Here is a 15,049-nt window from a genome sequence, read left to right as displayed (position 1 = left end):
ATGGGTTTTTTTCATGCGGGACAAATTTCGGGACAAAAATTCATCCCGGGAGGACTGGACGGACGAAAAATCGTCCCGAGATTATTGGACGGGACGGGTTTTTTGTCAGTGGATGAAAAACCGACCTGTCCTTCGTCCCTGAGCTAACATTGGACATAGGAGGGGACGAAATACGTCCCATCCCGTCCTTCGTCCATACCCGGGACGAATTCAGAACTATAGTTTCGATCGAACAAATATATCGATCGGAGTATTTGGTTAGTTCGTGTTCGATTGGTCATTTGTTCGAACTGTTCTAACAAATGGCCAGTAAAAAAATATGGCACCAGGTGAGCAAAATCTACATGCATTCACTCAAACTTGAGAAAAAAACTCAGAGAAAAATGCCAGTATTAAAATCAATACGGAAGATTCCTAAAATGCCCTGTATTAATAATGAAGTTTCCTAAAATGTCCTGTATTAAAATCAATACGGAAGTTTCCTAAAATGTCCTGTATTAAAATCAATACGTAAGTTTCCTAAGAACACAATATCCCTCAGGAATCATTCAAAAGAACACAATGTCTGATGGCTAGACCCCACTTTGTATCTCTCTGTCTCTCTTCTCTCCATCTTTCTCTCTCTATCTCTCTTCTCTCCCTCTTTCTCTCTCTATATCTCTTCTCTCCCTCTTTCTCTCTCTATCTCTCTTCTCTCCCTCTTTCTCTCTCTATCTCTCTTCTCTCCCTCTTTCTCTCTCTATCTCTCTTCTCTCCCTCTTTCTCTCTCTATCTCTCTTCTCTCCCTCTTTCTCTCTCTCTATATCTCTTCTCTCCCTCTTTCTCTCAATATCTCTCTTCTCTCCCTCTTTCTCTCACTATCTCTCTTCTCTCCCTCTTTCTCTCTCGATCTCTCTTCTCTCCCTCTTTCTCTCTCATCTCTTTCCCTCTTTCTCTCCCTATCTCTCTTCTCTCTCTCCCTCTCTCATCTCTTTCCCTATTTACTCTCTATCTCTCTCCCTCTCTCTTCTCTCTCTATCTCTCATCTCTTTCCCTCTTTCTCTCTCTATCTCTCTTCTCTCTCTCTCCCTCTCTTTTCTATCTCTCTTCTCTCTCCCTCTCTCATCTCTTTCTCTCTCTATCTCTCTTCTCTCCCTCTTTCTTTCCATCTCTTTCTCTCTCTCTCTTCTCCCTCTTCTCTGTCTGCTCTCTCTCTCTCTATCTCCTCTCTATCTGTCTGCTCTCCACAATGGCGCTCCTATCAGCTCCCTATCTACAGCTCTACGCCGCGCCGGCCCCTCCCCCTCTCCGCCGCCTCTCTCTCTCTCCCGCGCGCCCCTCCCCCTCCCTCTCCCTATATAAACCCCCACACCGCCCCGACTTTCCCGCCACGAGAATTCAAATTTGCTGCAGCGCGCGGGAAGCCCTAGCCACGGTGGTCAGCCCCAGCGACCACTGGGGCGTCTGGACCGCGCTCTTCGCCGCGGCCGCGCTCGGCCTCTGGTCCGAGAAGCGCACCCGCCTCGGCGCCACGCTCAGCGCCGCCGTGGTCAGCACGCTCGCCGGCCTCGCCGCCAGCAGCCTGCGCTTCATCCCCTGCGACGCCGCGCCGGCCTACGGCGTCGTCTTCGAGTTCTTGCTGCCCCTCGCCGTGCCTCTGCTGCTCTTCGGCGCCGATCTCCGGCGGATTGTTGATGCCACCGGGCCGCTGCTCCTCGCGTTTCTGATCGGATCCGGTGAGAAAGGGATTGGTTTGAATTTAGTGTCTGTTTTGTTTTGTGTTTGTTGAGAGGTTTTGGTTTGGCTTCGAGTGCCTTTAGTCGAGTTTTAATTGGTGATTTTAGAGTGTTTTGGTTGAGAATGCGAATTTGACCGTAGTGTCTGTTTTGTTTGTGTTGTGAAAGAGATTGCATTGTTTTCCTCGTCATTGTCGAATTTTAATTGGTGGCTATAAATCAGATTTTTGAGTGTTTTGGTCGAGAATGCGAATTTGACTGTAGTGTCTGTTTTGTTTGTATTGTGGAAGAGATTGCATTGGTTTCCTCGTCACTGTCGAATTTGAATAAGTGATTTTAGAGCAGATTTTTGAGTGTTTTGGTCGAAAATCTTTGGTTAGTGAAGAGTCGTGTGTCCTAGAAGAGCACGTTCGTAGTTTTTTTTTAATTTGACGTTGCCTTGTCTTCCTGGTCATTTGTTGAATTTATATGTTGATTTAGTGATGATTTATATGTTCATGACGGGATCGTTATTGTTTCTTTTCTTAAACCTGAATAAATTATTTTGCTTCCAACATCAGCTCTGACATCATAGATTTCCCTGTATTATTGCCATACTTCACTCTCTGTATTATTTGTGTAGCTGAGAGGTTTTCTTGTCTTCCCTGTCATTGTGTCATTTCGCAGTAGTGCCGTCTTAGTTCGTTTACGAACTGAATCAGCTATTTTTCTTAAGAACAGCAGCCCTGAATCTGTGGATTTTGGGCCCTGCAATCTCGTTCCTCGTTCAACCTGATAACAGACATGATCACCAGACATTGAGTTCCTGAAGTTTCTGACATTGTAAAAAGTTTATCCTGTTTCTTATTTCTGACCTCTAAGCACGCTTTGTTTTAATCTGAGTTGCTGAGTGAGTTTACCTGTCGACGCATTGTAGGAGTTTGCAGAACATCACAGCGTATGGTTTCTTGGATGACCTCGCTCAATTTTTTGTGTTTTTCTTCTTGCGACTGAAAATGAGAAGTGATCCCTTTGTTTGAATGTCTTTTACAGGAAAACTTAAGATATTGGATTCTCTTTGGGAAAATATAGTGTCCGTTAATACGCTTACTTTGTTATAGCTTTTCTCTGGCCGTTCTCTTTGTTGTCAGTGATATCTCTTTAATCTTCAGGAGAAGGGTTCCAGGTGTTTCTTCTGATATTTTGGTTTTCTTTTGTTTTGGACTTGTTACAGTTTCTACTGTGGTTGGGACATTGGTAGCGTACCTGCTTGTGCCAATGAAGTCTCTTGGAACTGACAGCTGGAAGATTGCTGCGGCTCTAATGAGTAGTTATATTGGCGGCTGTAAGTCAATTTCTTTTGTTTCAAACTTTTTTTCCATGCACTTCTGAAATAAAGAATGGTGTGTATTCTTATAATATTTTTTAAGAATTATGTGCTTTTTTAGTGTCAAACACTATAAATGTTGCCAAGACTAATGTTGAAGAACAACATCCTGCTTAAAGATGAAAAGTAGCACCCTTGCTACAACTATAACTTTTTGCATAGTTGGTGAGCGCTTTAATCTAAACTAACAACCTCAAAACATTTATTTATTTCATTACTTCATACAACATCTTTGGAAAGGGGAAACTTGTAAAACCAACCATTTAACAACACAATCAGCATTTGCCTACAGTTCAAACCTTTTCTTTGTGCTTTTAATTTGCTGAAATATTTTTAATGCTGTTAGATTCATGATCACGATTGGTGGAATATATATTCACATCGTGTGCACATCAGCTCAAAATGAAAAATGTGGCACAATTTGTCCTGTGGTCACAAACCCTCCTTGTAACTTCAATCCACTTGTACTTTCAAAAGATGGACTTGTCTAAGAGAGAGAGAGAGAGAGATGAGGAAATCGAATTGTGAGAAGAACACGAAAAGAAGAGAGAAACAGAGAGAAGGACGGCCAGCAGGGTTGACACGCCCGGGTGACGGAATGATGCTGGCCACGAGCTCCAAGTATGTCTCCTTACTGCAGGGATGGTCTTCTGCAAAAGGGAGCGATGAGCCAAGGGGGACCTTGGATGGAATTCGTAGAGATTACTTACGATGGTCAAAGGTGCCTCTCGTGTCTTGGAAAGACCTTGTTAAGGTCTCGGTATTGGGTTTGTCGGGGCCGGTTTGCCGCGTTGTTGGATGGGCCGAGGCCGACGTTCGTTGATGCGGGAGTGAATAGTATCTATTTCCTAGTTCCTATTTCATGGAAGCTTGTTCTCCTAGGAATATCATTCCGTTATTCCATGTCTCAACGTTACCCATTGCGACTCTAATTGGCATTGCCCCAATGCTTTGAACATCAGGGGATTACATTGTGATACACAACAGTGTATCGTAGTCCAACAACAACCTTGAACATATCTTGAATTGCAAATCCTCTAGGGCATGACCAATAGTAGAATCCAAAAATAAAACGAATAGTATCAATGTCACATCGAATAGAAGAAGAAACGATGAGAAGATAGATGGAGAAGGATCTCCCTCCTGGTCGATCTTCTCCCCTCCGGCTGCAGTCACCCGCTGCTCCGGCCTCTGGTCTCTACGACCGTCCTGATCTTGTAAAACAAACTCCCTGCCGTTTTCTTGCTCAGCTTGCTCTTTTAAAGGGTCTCTCACGTGCGGGCCCACACATGCCTGTAACTAACTTTCATTGTCTTTGGGCCCTCTCTGGTATTTTCTTGTGAGGAATGTATCACATTGGCAGTGTTTGAGGGACAACTATTAGTTGTAATGGACTATTTGACACAGCAATTAGTTGTCACATGTGGAGCCAGGTTCTACAGCTCCAAACCTTAACCGACAGGTAAATGAGGAGAGAAATGATTGTACTTCAATAGAACTTGCGGTTTCTGTCACTAACATATTTGGTATATATGGGAAACACTCACATCTTACACGCCCATTGTGGGACATAAAAGATGTATATTTTTGAGAAAAGGGCCGTAAAGAATATTAAAACACGTTTCTGCAAACAACACTGTATGCACATCACCAGCTGTTTGCCTTGCTATTAATTAAAAAAAATGAATTTTGAGTATAGCACTGTCATCATGGTCATAATATCCTCTACAGTATTTATTTCTTTTCCTTCACTTTTTGTATTTATTTACTTTTTTAGTTTCTTTGCACCATCTTACCAAATACTCAGCCATTTCCACAGGTTTGGTCCCTCCAGAGAACTTGAGATGGATATATAAGATAATTAAGAGATAAACACGTATAGTACACGTATAGTACAGTTTTCACCATTCAACCGCTGCTTTTTCAGAAGGGCTCCCATTTGTACATTGATTGCGAGGGCTTGCGACAGGATATGTTGCATGGTTTTCTTCCGTCGTTATTGTTCATAATTAGATTTGTTGGTCATCGGGATGATCACTGATTTTGTGTGTTCACTTTATCTTTCTTCAAAAGAAAATTACATTTGCAGTAGTATTTGCGGGAAAAGCAAGTTGCATTCTATAGTTTGTCTTTTAATTAATTTTTAATTTTTGTGCTTTATCTAATTATGGTGACAATTTCATATTTTTAACTTCACAATTTTCTTCTTTTGTTATATTTTTATGATAGATACTTATACGGCAATCTGTGGTATAAAAATCAGCTGTTAACTATGTGGCCGTCTCGAAGGCTCTTGGTGTTTCTTCGTCAGTTATGGCTGCGGGAGTTGCCACCGATAACATTATGTGTGCAATATACTTCACAGTTTTATTTGCATTGGCTGCAAACATACCTTCAGAGACTTCTTCTAGGAAAGGTATGCTGATTGTTTGGCAATAATTTTGTTTCAGGCATATTTAGTCCTCCCTGTTAAGGATTGATGCACTAACCATGGGCCTAAGGCCATGTAACTGTAATAGAATCGTTAGGGTATTAATAGAACTGCTAACTCCCCTTAGAATGCTGCTAATGGACCCCTGGAAGGCCCATTAGCAGCCCAGTAATGGTCCACTAAGGGCCCATTACAATCCCACTAAGGGCCCATTAAGGGCCCATTAGTGAAGGCCCACTAAGGGCGGGAATATCAGGCCCACTAAGGGCCTGATATGTTCTGGGCCTGTCCTGGACAGGCCCAGAGTCCAACGGCTAGTAAAACTAGCCGTTGGACCCTCCAACGGTTTCTTGTTTAACAAGTAAGACAGTTACTTGTTAAACAAGTAACCTCTCTTTTGAATTTGAAAGGGCCTAGTGCCCTGGATTTTTTGCGTATAAAAGGGGAACTCTTGGCAGTAATAGACCATCTTTTGTGCCCCATCTCTGGTGTTCATCTCTCTCTCTCTAATTCTCTCTCTAGCTTTCTCTCTCCTCGGATTGCTCCATTTCACACTCCCAAAAAGCTCACATAGTTTTTTCATAATAATAGCCACCAACGCTTTACAAAAAGTTCTTTTTCATGCTCTGTAATAGTTTCTGAGAGGGTAGACGCATGAAAAGTACAAAACACTGGAAACTACTTGGGGTCGTGTTAGGAACTGTAATAAAGAGACTTTACTGTTAGCTTTTTATTGTAGCTTTGTATCCTTGGGAAACTTTCATTCATCAGGAGGAAAACTGGTCTCTGAGAAAATAAAGAAGAGATAAATTATCTTACAGAGGAGAAATGATTATTTTCTCTTGTTTTCTTGTTGTCCTTCATGGTTATGCGTCCCACTTTAATTGCTCCCCACTTTTTCACACCTCAATGGAAAGAATATCTTGATATCAGGGGAAAATAATTTTGATTGTATTTGAATATTTACCACTTTTTTTAATTGAAAAAAGTGGTAAATATTATAATATTCTATGCTTTTTCGGCCGTACATTTTAACTATGGGGGCAAAGAAAGGCCTCTGCTGTATGACATGCCATGAGAAGCAAGATAGCGTATTTGAATAATGGTCTGAATCGCGTGAATTTTTTATTTGATAAATATTTTAGTTCCTGTAAGAAAGTTCTTGGTGTTGTTTTTTTTTCTCAAGGGGAAAATAAGTCTTCATCTTGCTGTGGAATTCTTGTAGCAAAGAGATATAATCAACCAACCATCAAAGATACTGGCATTAACTCTAATACGGGGGTTGTGATTTGCTCTCCTATGTCCTTTAATCCCGTCCATTTTTTATAATCCTGTGATTTCAGAAATGTCCATTTATCATGGGGAAATTAGGTCTCTTTTTTGCCGATCCATTATTATAAGAAATAGATATAATCAATTAACTGTAAAAAATGCTGTTGTTATCGAGAAAACTTCTGTAATTTAATTGTGTTGAAATCAATGCGAGAAAACTTTTTTTCTTTTTTGAATTTAATCAAAGAAAATTCAAACTGTTAACCCAAATATTAAATCATTGCGCCGTTCAGATTTTCCGGCAGAGGAAGGATCTAAGTTTGGGGGGAGCTCCTCGGTGATGCAAATTTCTCTTGCGCTTACACTATCGTTTGCTATTTGCAAAGCATCTGCCTTTATCACGAAGACTTTTGGAATCCCAGGGGGCAACCTTCCCTGTGTGACTTTGATTTCAGTGTTCTTGGCCACGGTTTTCCCTGCAAAGTTATCTTCCTTGGTTCCTGCTGGAGAGGCATCTGCTGTCATTCTAATGCAGGTATGTCGGAATACAGGAATTTCCGTTTTTTAATTACGATTTATGTTTTTGATCCATTGTTTTCTTAGTAGATTTTAGTGTTTTTTTCGTGATATAAGCTGTACTCTTTATAAAATAAATAATGTCTTTGATCTATTTTTCTCCCTCAGTCAGCTCATATGGACTCGTTCTAGGTTTTTCTTTCTTATTCACATATTTTTGTAATATACAAAAAGATAGTCTGCTTTTTTTCTTGGAGTGATGATGCATTTTGAATATTCATTAAATAAAGTATTTCATTATTTATTTGTAGACTTAGGTATAGGAAAGACGAATTGTTTAGCTTTTGCAACAATTCTTCAATAACTGGAAGTTTTGAAAGTGTTTTAAAGTATAGCGCCTTATCATCCTTCAGTATTGCAATGAAGATGCAGATATCAGAAGCAATAAACAGGTTAACTAGCCTCGTCTAGAACTCTGATATGCAAAGAAATGAAATGATGATAATGTTACGTTTATATTGGTCCGACTAGTAAATATTTGTGTTTTTTGTGCCTGTTATATTCCTTTTGGAAAATGGACTAATTATTGTGAATGTGTTTATAATAATGATACATTATTTCTCAGAGAACAAATTTTCACGAAAAAATCATGATCGTAGTAATTTTCTGAGGAGCTTGTGAGAAGCTAGGGTTAAAACCATAGTAGCTATTCTTTTTGCAAACTACACCTGGCCATAATGTGTGATGAAAGATTTAATGCCTCATTTTCTTTAATAAGCATCTTAAACGCGTTTAGATCGTCCCCTAAAACATTCCGTCTTTAATTGTTCGGTAATTGAATCTCTTCGACTTCATTCTTTTAGATTGAGCACCTTTAAACTCTCAATGCAGCTGTTCTTCTCAGTCATCGGGGCCAATGGTAGTGTGTGGAACGTGGTGAACACGGCGCCCAGTATTTTTGCCTTTGCCTCGGCCCAATTAATGATACATCTTTGCTTGGTTCTCGGCGTGGGGAAGCTTCTAAGGATTGATAAGAAGCTTTTACTTCTGGCCTCGAATGCCAACGTCGGGGGACCGACAACGGCCTGTGGAATGGCCACAGCCAAAGGATGGGGATCTCTCGCTGTGCCCGCTGTTCTCGCTGGTATCTTCGGGATATCCATTGCCAATTTCATTGGGATTGGACTTGGAATCGGGGTTTTGCGAAAAATGTGAGAGTATTCGCTTCTCTGCAGTGTTCGAGTTACTGAGGTAATCATCTTATCTTCATTTTATCTTCTGGGTTATATTCTTAATTATTATTATTTAGGAGTAACTTCTTTTTAATTACTATCCCTTCAATAATAATGGTCCAATTTTGATCAATCATCTTATCTGGATATGACCAATCTGTCTCTGTCAGATTGGTCATAGTATCAGTGATCTTTTAGTTCGTTGAACTCCTAAAGTTGCACCTGCTTCTGTTTTGATTCTCCTACAGTTAAACCTTCAGATCTTTGGCCATACCAAACTCTTAATCTTGTTTATAATTGAGAAAAAAATTCTAATGACTATCCCTTAATACTGGTCGTGAATTTTGGATCAAGCATTCCATCTAACTGTGCCTGCTGTTCTTGATAGTATGTTTGAGAAATCAATTTAGAGAGCCATTCAGGTTGCAGGACATCATACAATCTGGTGTCTAGTCTTAATTGCTTTTACCATAATTATAGTATTATCCTTTCAATACTAACGATAATTTTTTTAATAAAGTATTTCATCAGGAGAGATTCTGCGTATTCTCAAATCATAGTTAAGCAAATTCAGATATTATATAAGGATGTAGTAGACAAAAATGGATTTCTCCAAACATTTTTGTACATTTCAGATATCGTGTCCAACAGTGAAATCATATACTTGTCTAGACTGCTCTTTATTACGTTGCATTTTGCATCGTATATAATCGATTTTACTCAGTCATGTTTCAATGTTTTGAACGAGGGAAAGATAATGATTGCATTCATCTGACCTATCAACTATTCTTTAAAAGAAACAATCACTAACATGTGTACTAAAAAGCTATAATGTATGTAACTATGTAGGGATACAGTTTCGTCAAATTAAACAAGACGATATTCCCATTTTTGAAACATTAATGAGAAAAATCATTAGACAATATTTAAGTCACATTCTTGATTTTGGTTTTTAGATTCTTGTACCAAAGATAATAGTGAACCCTTAAGAATGGGAGATTTAAAGTTTTCTTTGGCATGCCAGTTTCTTAGAATGTCATCAATATTCTTGGAAAAATGTCCAAGGATGGTCCAAACCACAGGTTACTTTGTTACACTTTGATATAGACTGATTAGAATATACATATTATTGAGCAGCTCAATTTTATGAACATAATCAGTTACTCTGAAATGATAGTAGTAATAGTTTTTTTTTGTTTTTAAAACAATGCATATATTGAAAAAACCTATTCATTGTAGGTGGTACATGACTTATAATATTAAGTATTCGTTATGGTGCTCGACAAAAAGCTTGTTTCTCTCATAGTTGATAATGAAATGACACAAATATTTATCAGTATAATATTCTCAAGTCACAAAGGAGGTTAAGAGTACATAACATGATTACTTGACCACAAGGGAGAAGGTGAGTTCCTTGGTTGACATTTTATTTAAGCCAAGATAGTACTGTCATAATCACCAAAATTTCCCCCATACCAGGTGTAGTATATTCAAGTTACTGTAAAAATTATATCGGAAGTAGAAACAAGTTTAGAATAATGGAGGAATCTTTTGCATTAACTGTATATTCATTCATCTTTGGAAGTTATATGAGATACAAAATATGGGGCATTTCTCGGTTAGTCATTGACATATGTATAATATTGACAGATGACATTTAACCCAACAAAAAAGGTTTCCATTCATTAATTAACATGCCCATTATCCACAGAGTCTTCCATTGAATAGACAGTCAAATATATTCATCTTCATGAATATGAATATATTTAACATTATTTTCAGCTGTTGTGATTTGAACCCAATTATTCAGTTATGATTATAACTTATTGAAACTTTTATATGATTAGCCTCATCACAATGAAAAATGAAGTAAATATAGATGGGAGACAGGGAGCATTGTAGGGCAGGTATAAAAAATGCAGAAAATGATTTACAAGTAAATTTAATACCCACATAAAAAAATTGGTAAAATGTTTCATTAATAACAGATTCTTGAATTCATAAATGTATTTTATTTTGGAACTGAATCTATCATTGGTTTGATGTCTAGATTATGTCTAAATGGTTCCAACAGATATTCATGAAATCTATTTTCGAAGTTTTTGGAATGCATAAGAATTCAAATTTATCTTAGAAGTGTTGGTGGGGTCAAAAGAAAAAGTTCTTTTCAAAATTTTGTAGTCACATGAGACTTTTGACTGAAATTTGATGATCAACCACTATTTTTATTTGGTTTTATTCTAGCTTTGACTTTAATATTGATAGCATATAATTATTTTTAATTTACAATGTTCCCCCTTATTAGTAATAAATTAAATAAATTATGTTCAGACTCAGTTCTTCTTGTTGGAGAGACATGGCTTTTTACATGCCAATATAACCAAACGATATTTCAATGGATATATATAAACTGGAGCTTCTTATAGCCATCAAAATATTATTATTATAACTGAATTTTTCTTGCTAATTGATAACTTCAAGATTAACATATGATAAATATCAACTTCATTTTAAAGAGGTCTGATAGTACAAAATATTAATTTTGTGAAATAGTGATTGTGCTTTATTTGCCTAAATGAATATGTAAAGTATTTATAATTTGGGTAAATTTACACTGTGATTAACGTTTGAACTAAATCATATCGTGAAAGAAACTAAAATGAGAGAACCTAAATATTGACACCCCTTGCACATAATCAAACCCACTTCCTTCTAGGTCTTTGATTGAGTTGTTTCATGAGGTATGTATTTCTCAGCTTTACACATTTTTACGGGGTCCTCCATACGTCAAATCTTCCTCTCTTCATTCTGATACACATACCTAGACATCCTTGAATTTCTTATCATCATTCCCTATCATGCCTAGAGGGTTGGGTACCAGATCATAGAGGAGAGGAGAAATGGGTGGTACCCATGGAAAGGTGTGCATGAATATCTATACCATTGGACATAATGTGAATTCATACCTACTTAAAAATTCCTTAAAAGCCCTAAATTAAAAGTATATTTTCTGATGTCCATTCAACCTTGTGTGTGTGATGCTCTAGGCCAGTGCACTTGTCTGGTTAATGGCTTCACTTTCCCAATAACTCCTGATTGTCTAGCCCACTAAATTTAAGGTGCCTGAATATATATTATCTAGTCATGAAATAATTTAACCTAATCTGTTTTTTTAGTCACCGGTACGTCTGGTTTCAAGCTATATCAAATCCAAAGTTTTACAAGGCGTTTAATTCACTCTTTCATGACACATGTTGGCAAGAAATGCCATCTATGTATAATCCCTCCAATATATGTTACTAGTCTAAAGGCATAAGTCGTAACTAATGGTGTAACTACAATCGGTTCTGCTTGGCAAATGATAAGTTAAAATATTTTCACTTGTGTGTAGCAATAATCATTAAATAGTCTTCTTAGAATTTTTATATGTTCATACCGAGGTCATATTATATATTTTGAAGCTCTGTGATTTTTATAGGTCATAGGTCATATTTAAAACACAACTACCCATCTGCAAGTTTTTATTGGTGGATCAAGTATATGTATTGCTTACATAACCTTGATATTAATTAACCTCTTTGGAATTTTGGGCATGATATGGAATCATATAAATTAATTTATTAATCTGGTACTCAAAATATGATCCATCATCCCTCACACTATTTTCTTAGATGATTATAGGATCACCACTCCTATCACATGACAACATGTTACTAGCAATATTTTATCTACATATTTTGATGTCCTTATTGAATATCCTTGTAATAATAAGTGTATGGATACAATTCTCAATGAACCTCATTATTGTATAAAATCCCTTTAATCAGTGTGTATCCTTGGACTTCATTATCAACATGTCACATGGTTAATAATGTACGCAACTTGAATTAATAATTTTTAAATGACATCACTAAACTGAATTTCGATGGCAAGCAATACAAATGAATCAGCTGTACACGTAAATTCAAGTATTTATTCAGACTGATTAATCTGTAAATGTCCCTTAGTTATATGGTTGTTTATGGTTGGTAACATTTCCAGATGTCCATGGTGATAAATAATTAAAATCCATAATTTAACCAGAGAAGCATTAAATTAAGATAAATTAAAGGCATTCACTTTATAAGTAAAAATTCTTAAATATAAACACATTGATTAGATGTTTCAAGCGACAGTTATCTCTAAGATATCATAAAATATAGCTAATCTTAATGCCACACTTCTTACTTAGGAAGGAATGTAATGGAGAAGTTGAGGTCATCCAAACGAGTACTGAGACGAAATGAAAGTGATGTTTAGTTTGGGGATGAATAGTAATATAATAGAAGAATAATAGAAATTGAGATAATCATATTATATACATGTATATCAAATTATAGGAAACCCTAATGTATGTGTAAAACTTTTAGAAAATTATCCATTCTCTTTTATTTATTATTTTTTACTCTGTTTTACCTTATGCCATCATTGTATGGATAGCTCTCATTGCAAAAAAGAGCTATTACTACATGTGTTTGTTCAATGAATTTGTGCTGAAACTGAAGTGGCATAAACTAAACTTTGATCGAGCAATGTCATATTCACAAAACATGAACGTCTTAACCCAAAAGCTTTATTAAGAATGAAGCTTTTGTGTCTTCTATCATTGTCCTCGCAAGCCCAAATCTCACCAATCAAATTGATCCATTATCGAAGGCATGCCTATAAATGCTTTAGACACCTTTGTAAAAAGACATCCGAAATTTTAATTTGGAATTTTAGTGAAAGGGTGAGAAGATTCTTTCTTGCTCTCTCTAGAATTCTGAGAGTTAGTGAGGGCCAAGTGGAAGGTGAGCTGACAAGGCCTAGGTGAGAGAGAGATATCCTCTCTCTACTTGATGGAGGACCATCCAGCTGACCACGCCCCGATCCATCGCCAGCCACGTGGTGAAGCTCGAGCGGACATGAAGAATCTACAATTTCACTACCAAGCTTGAGAACCGACATCGTCTTATCGCTTTACGTTGTGTATCTTTATGTTCTTTCGTTGTCTTTGGATTATCGGGAGGCCCCTCCTGTGTGAGTACCGGCCTCCCTCCTGCGTGTTTTATTTTAATTAGGTTTAAGTGTCATCTTTAGGGGGAGGAAATCCATGTTGGGATTTCTTCTCCCCCTAAAGACCTCTCTTAAAGAGAAAGCCCACTAAGCTTTCTCCCTTAAGAGGGGCCCAACTTAGCCTCCACTACGTCCACTTCCCCTCTATAAAGAATAGAGAAGGGTGGACGTGGAGGCTAGAGGCCAGAAAAAAGAAGTCTTGTTGAACAATCCAGATCTAAAATTTCGTTTGGTAGTTATTTTTCCTATCGTGCTTGTTTTCTTTCTAAGAAGAAGAAGAAGACTTGTGACAGATCGACAGCATCATCTTGAGAAGAAGAAGAAGAAGCCGATTTCGTGGCAGAACGACAACCTCAACGCTGAAAAAGAAGAGTAAAGAAAAGCCTACGCCCCCGTCAGACACTCTCCCGACTGCTTGATTCATCGTCGAGAAATCTACTTCTCAGTCCCGGGGAGGCCGTAGAGGACTTTCGCTGATCGTTGGGAATTGCTGGGATATCACTACCGAAGAAGGAAAGTGCCTGGAAGTTTACGGCTTGGCTTATTTATTTACCTCTCCCTCCCTTTTCCCCGTCGACGGTGAATTTTCCATCGGTCGCTGGTCCGCGTCTACTCAGCATTGGAATTGTGGAACTAATCAAAGCTTCAGGGAGTTAACGTGGAAATTTGCTAGCGACGGCGACGGTCACCTTGCCGGCAACAGCCGTCTCCTTTTGTCCCGCTAAGCATCCTTGTCGTGGCCGCAGAATTGCCGTCTCTAATTTCCTTTAGAAAGGAAAGTTGGTTCCTTCAACGGCATTTGGATTTTCTTGAAGAAGATTATCGCGACGTACTTGTTCTATCCACGGGTGCTGCTCAGTCAACCTTGACTGCCCATTAACGAAATTTTGAGTCTGCAAATTCACGGCGACTCTCAAGTTCCTCGATATAATTCTACCCCCGGACTCTTACCTCCTGAAGATCTGATTAAACGACGTCGCCGACTGCAAGCTGCAGACCAGGTTGCCTGCGATCATATGATCTGATAACTCCAGCGATGATACATTCTCATCAACGACAGAGGATTGTCACTCAAGATTCCGGGAGCACCAATTACAGCCGGTTCTACACCCTGAGTAAGCGTATTCTCCCTCACCCTTCGTTGTGTTGATTAGTTCTTTCAGTACTGGTCTCTAAGCTGCTCTATGCCTTGAGTGATCTGAATCAAGAAAACTTAGGAATAGCCACCCCATTGTGTTAGGAATTTTCTTGACGGTATCGGATTTGACCAATTACGTTGATAGTATCGACGCTCTTGGACGAGAAATCGTTCCCCACTACGTTGTCTTTTCAACCCGTTTACATCGATCATTGGGAACCTGATTAAGATGAAACCCTTCTCGTGTCGTGTAATTGATCTGTGCCTCGGATCATTCGGCGATCT

General features: G+C 38.3%; 1 protein-coding gene across 3 annotated transcripts; it reads left to right on the top strand.

The window, feature by feature from the left end:
* Positions 1 to 226: 226 nt before the first annotated feature.
* LOC144714858 (uncharacterized) lies at positions 227 to 8,626 on the top strand. 3 transcript variants are annotated; one of them, XM_078589647.1, is made up of 5 exons: positions 366 to 1,715; positions 2,929 to 3,039; positions 5,345 to 5,497; positions 7,078 to 7,319; positions 8,192 to 8,626. In XM_078589647.1, exons 1-5 carry the CDS (start codon positions 569 to 571, stop codon positions 8,513 to 8,515), a joined length of 1,977 nt encoding a protein of 658 aa, XP_078445773.1. In that variant the 5' UTR covers positions 366 to 568; the 3' UTR covers positions 8,516 to 8,626. The 3 variants fall into 3 exon arrangements, with proteins under 3 accessions (XP_078445774.1, XP_078445773.1, XP_078445775.1); XM_078589649.1 differs by lacking the exon at positions 366 to 1,715 and having other exon boundaries at positions 2,932 to 3,039; positions 5,311 to 5,497; XM_078589648.1 differs by lacking the exons at positions 7,078 to 7,319; positions 8,192 to 8,626 and having other exon boundaries at positions 227 to 1,715; positions 5,311 to 5,483.
* Positions 8,627 to 15,049: the final 6,423 nt, after the last annotated feature.

Source organism: Wolffia australiana, chromosome 18 (assembly GCF_029677425.1).
Source record: "Wolffia australiana isolate 7733 chromosome 18, ASM2967742v1".
NCBI classification, from domain to species: Eukaryota; Viridiplantae; Streptophyta; class Magnoliopsida; order Alismatales; family Araceae; genus Wolffia; species Wolffia australiana.
The sequence above is the reverse complement of the archived record's forward strand: the minus strand, read 5'-3'. Positions and strand labels throughout refer to the sequence as shown.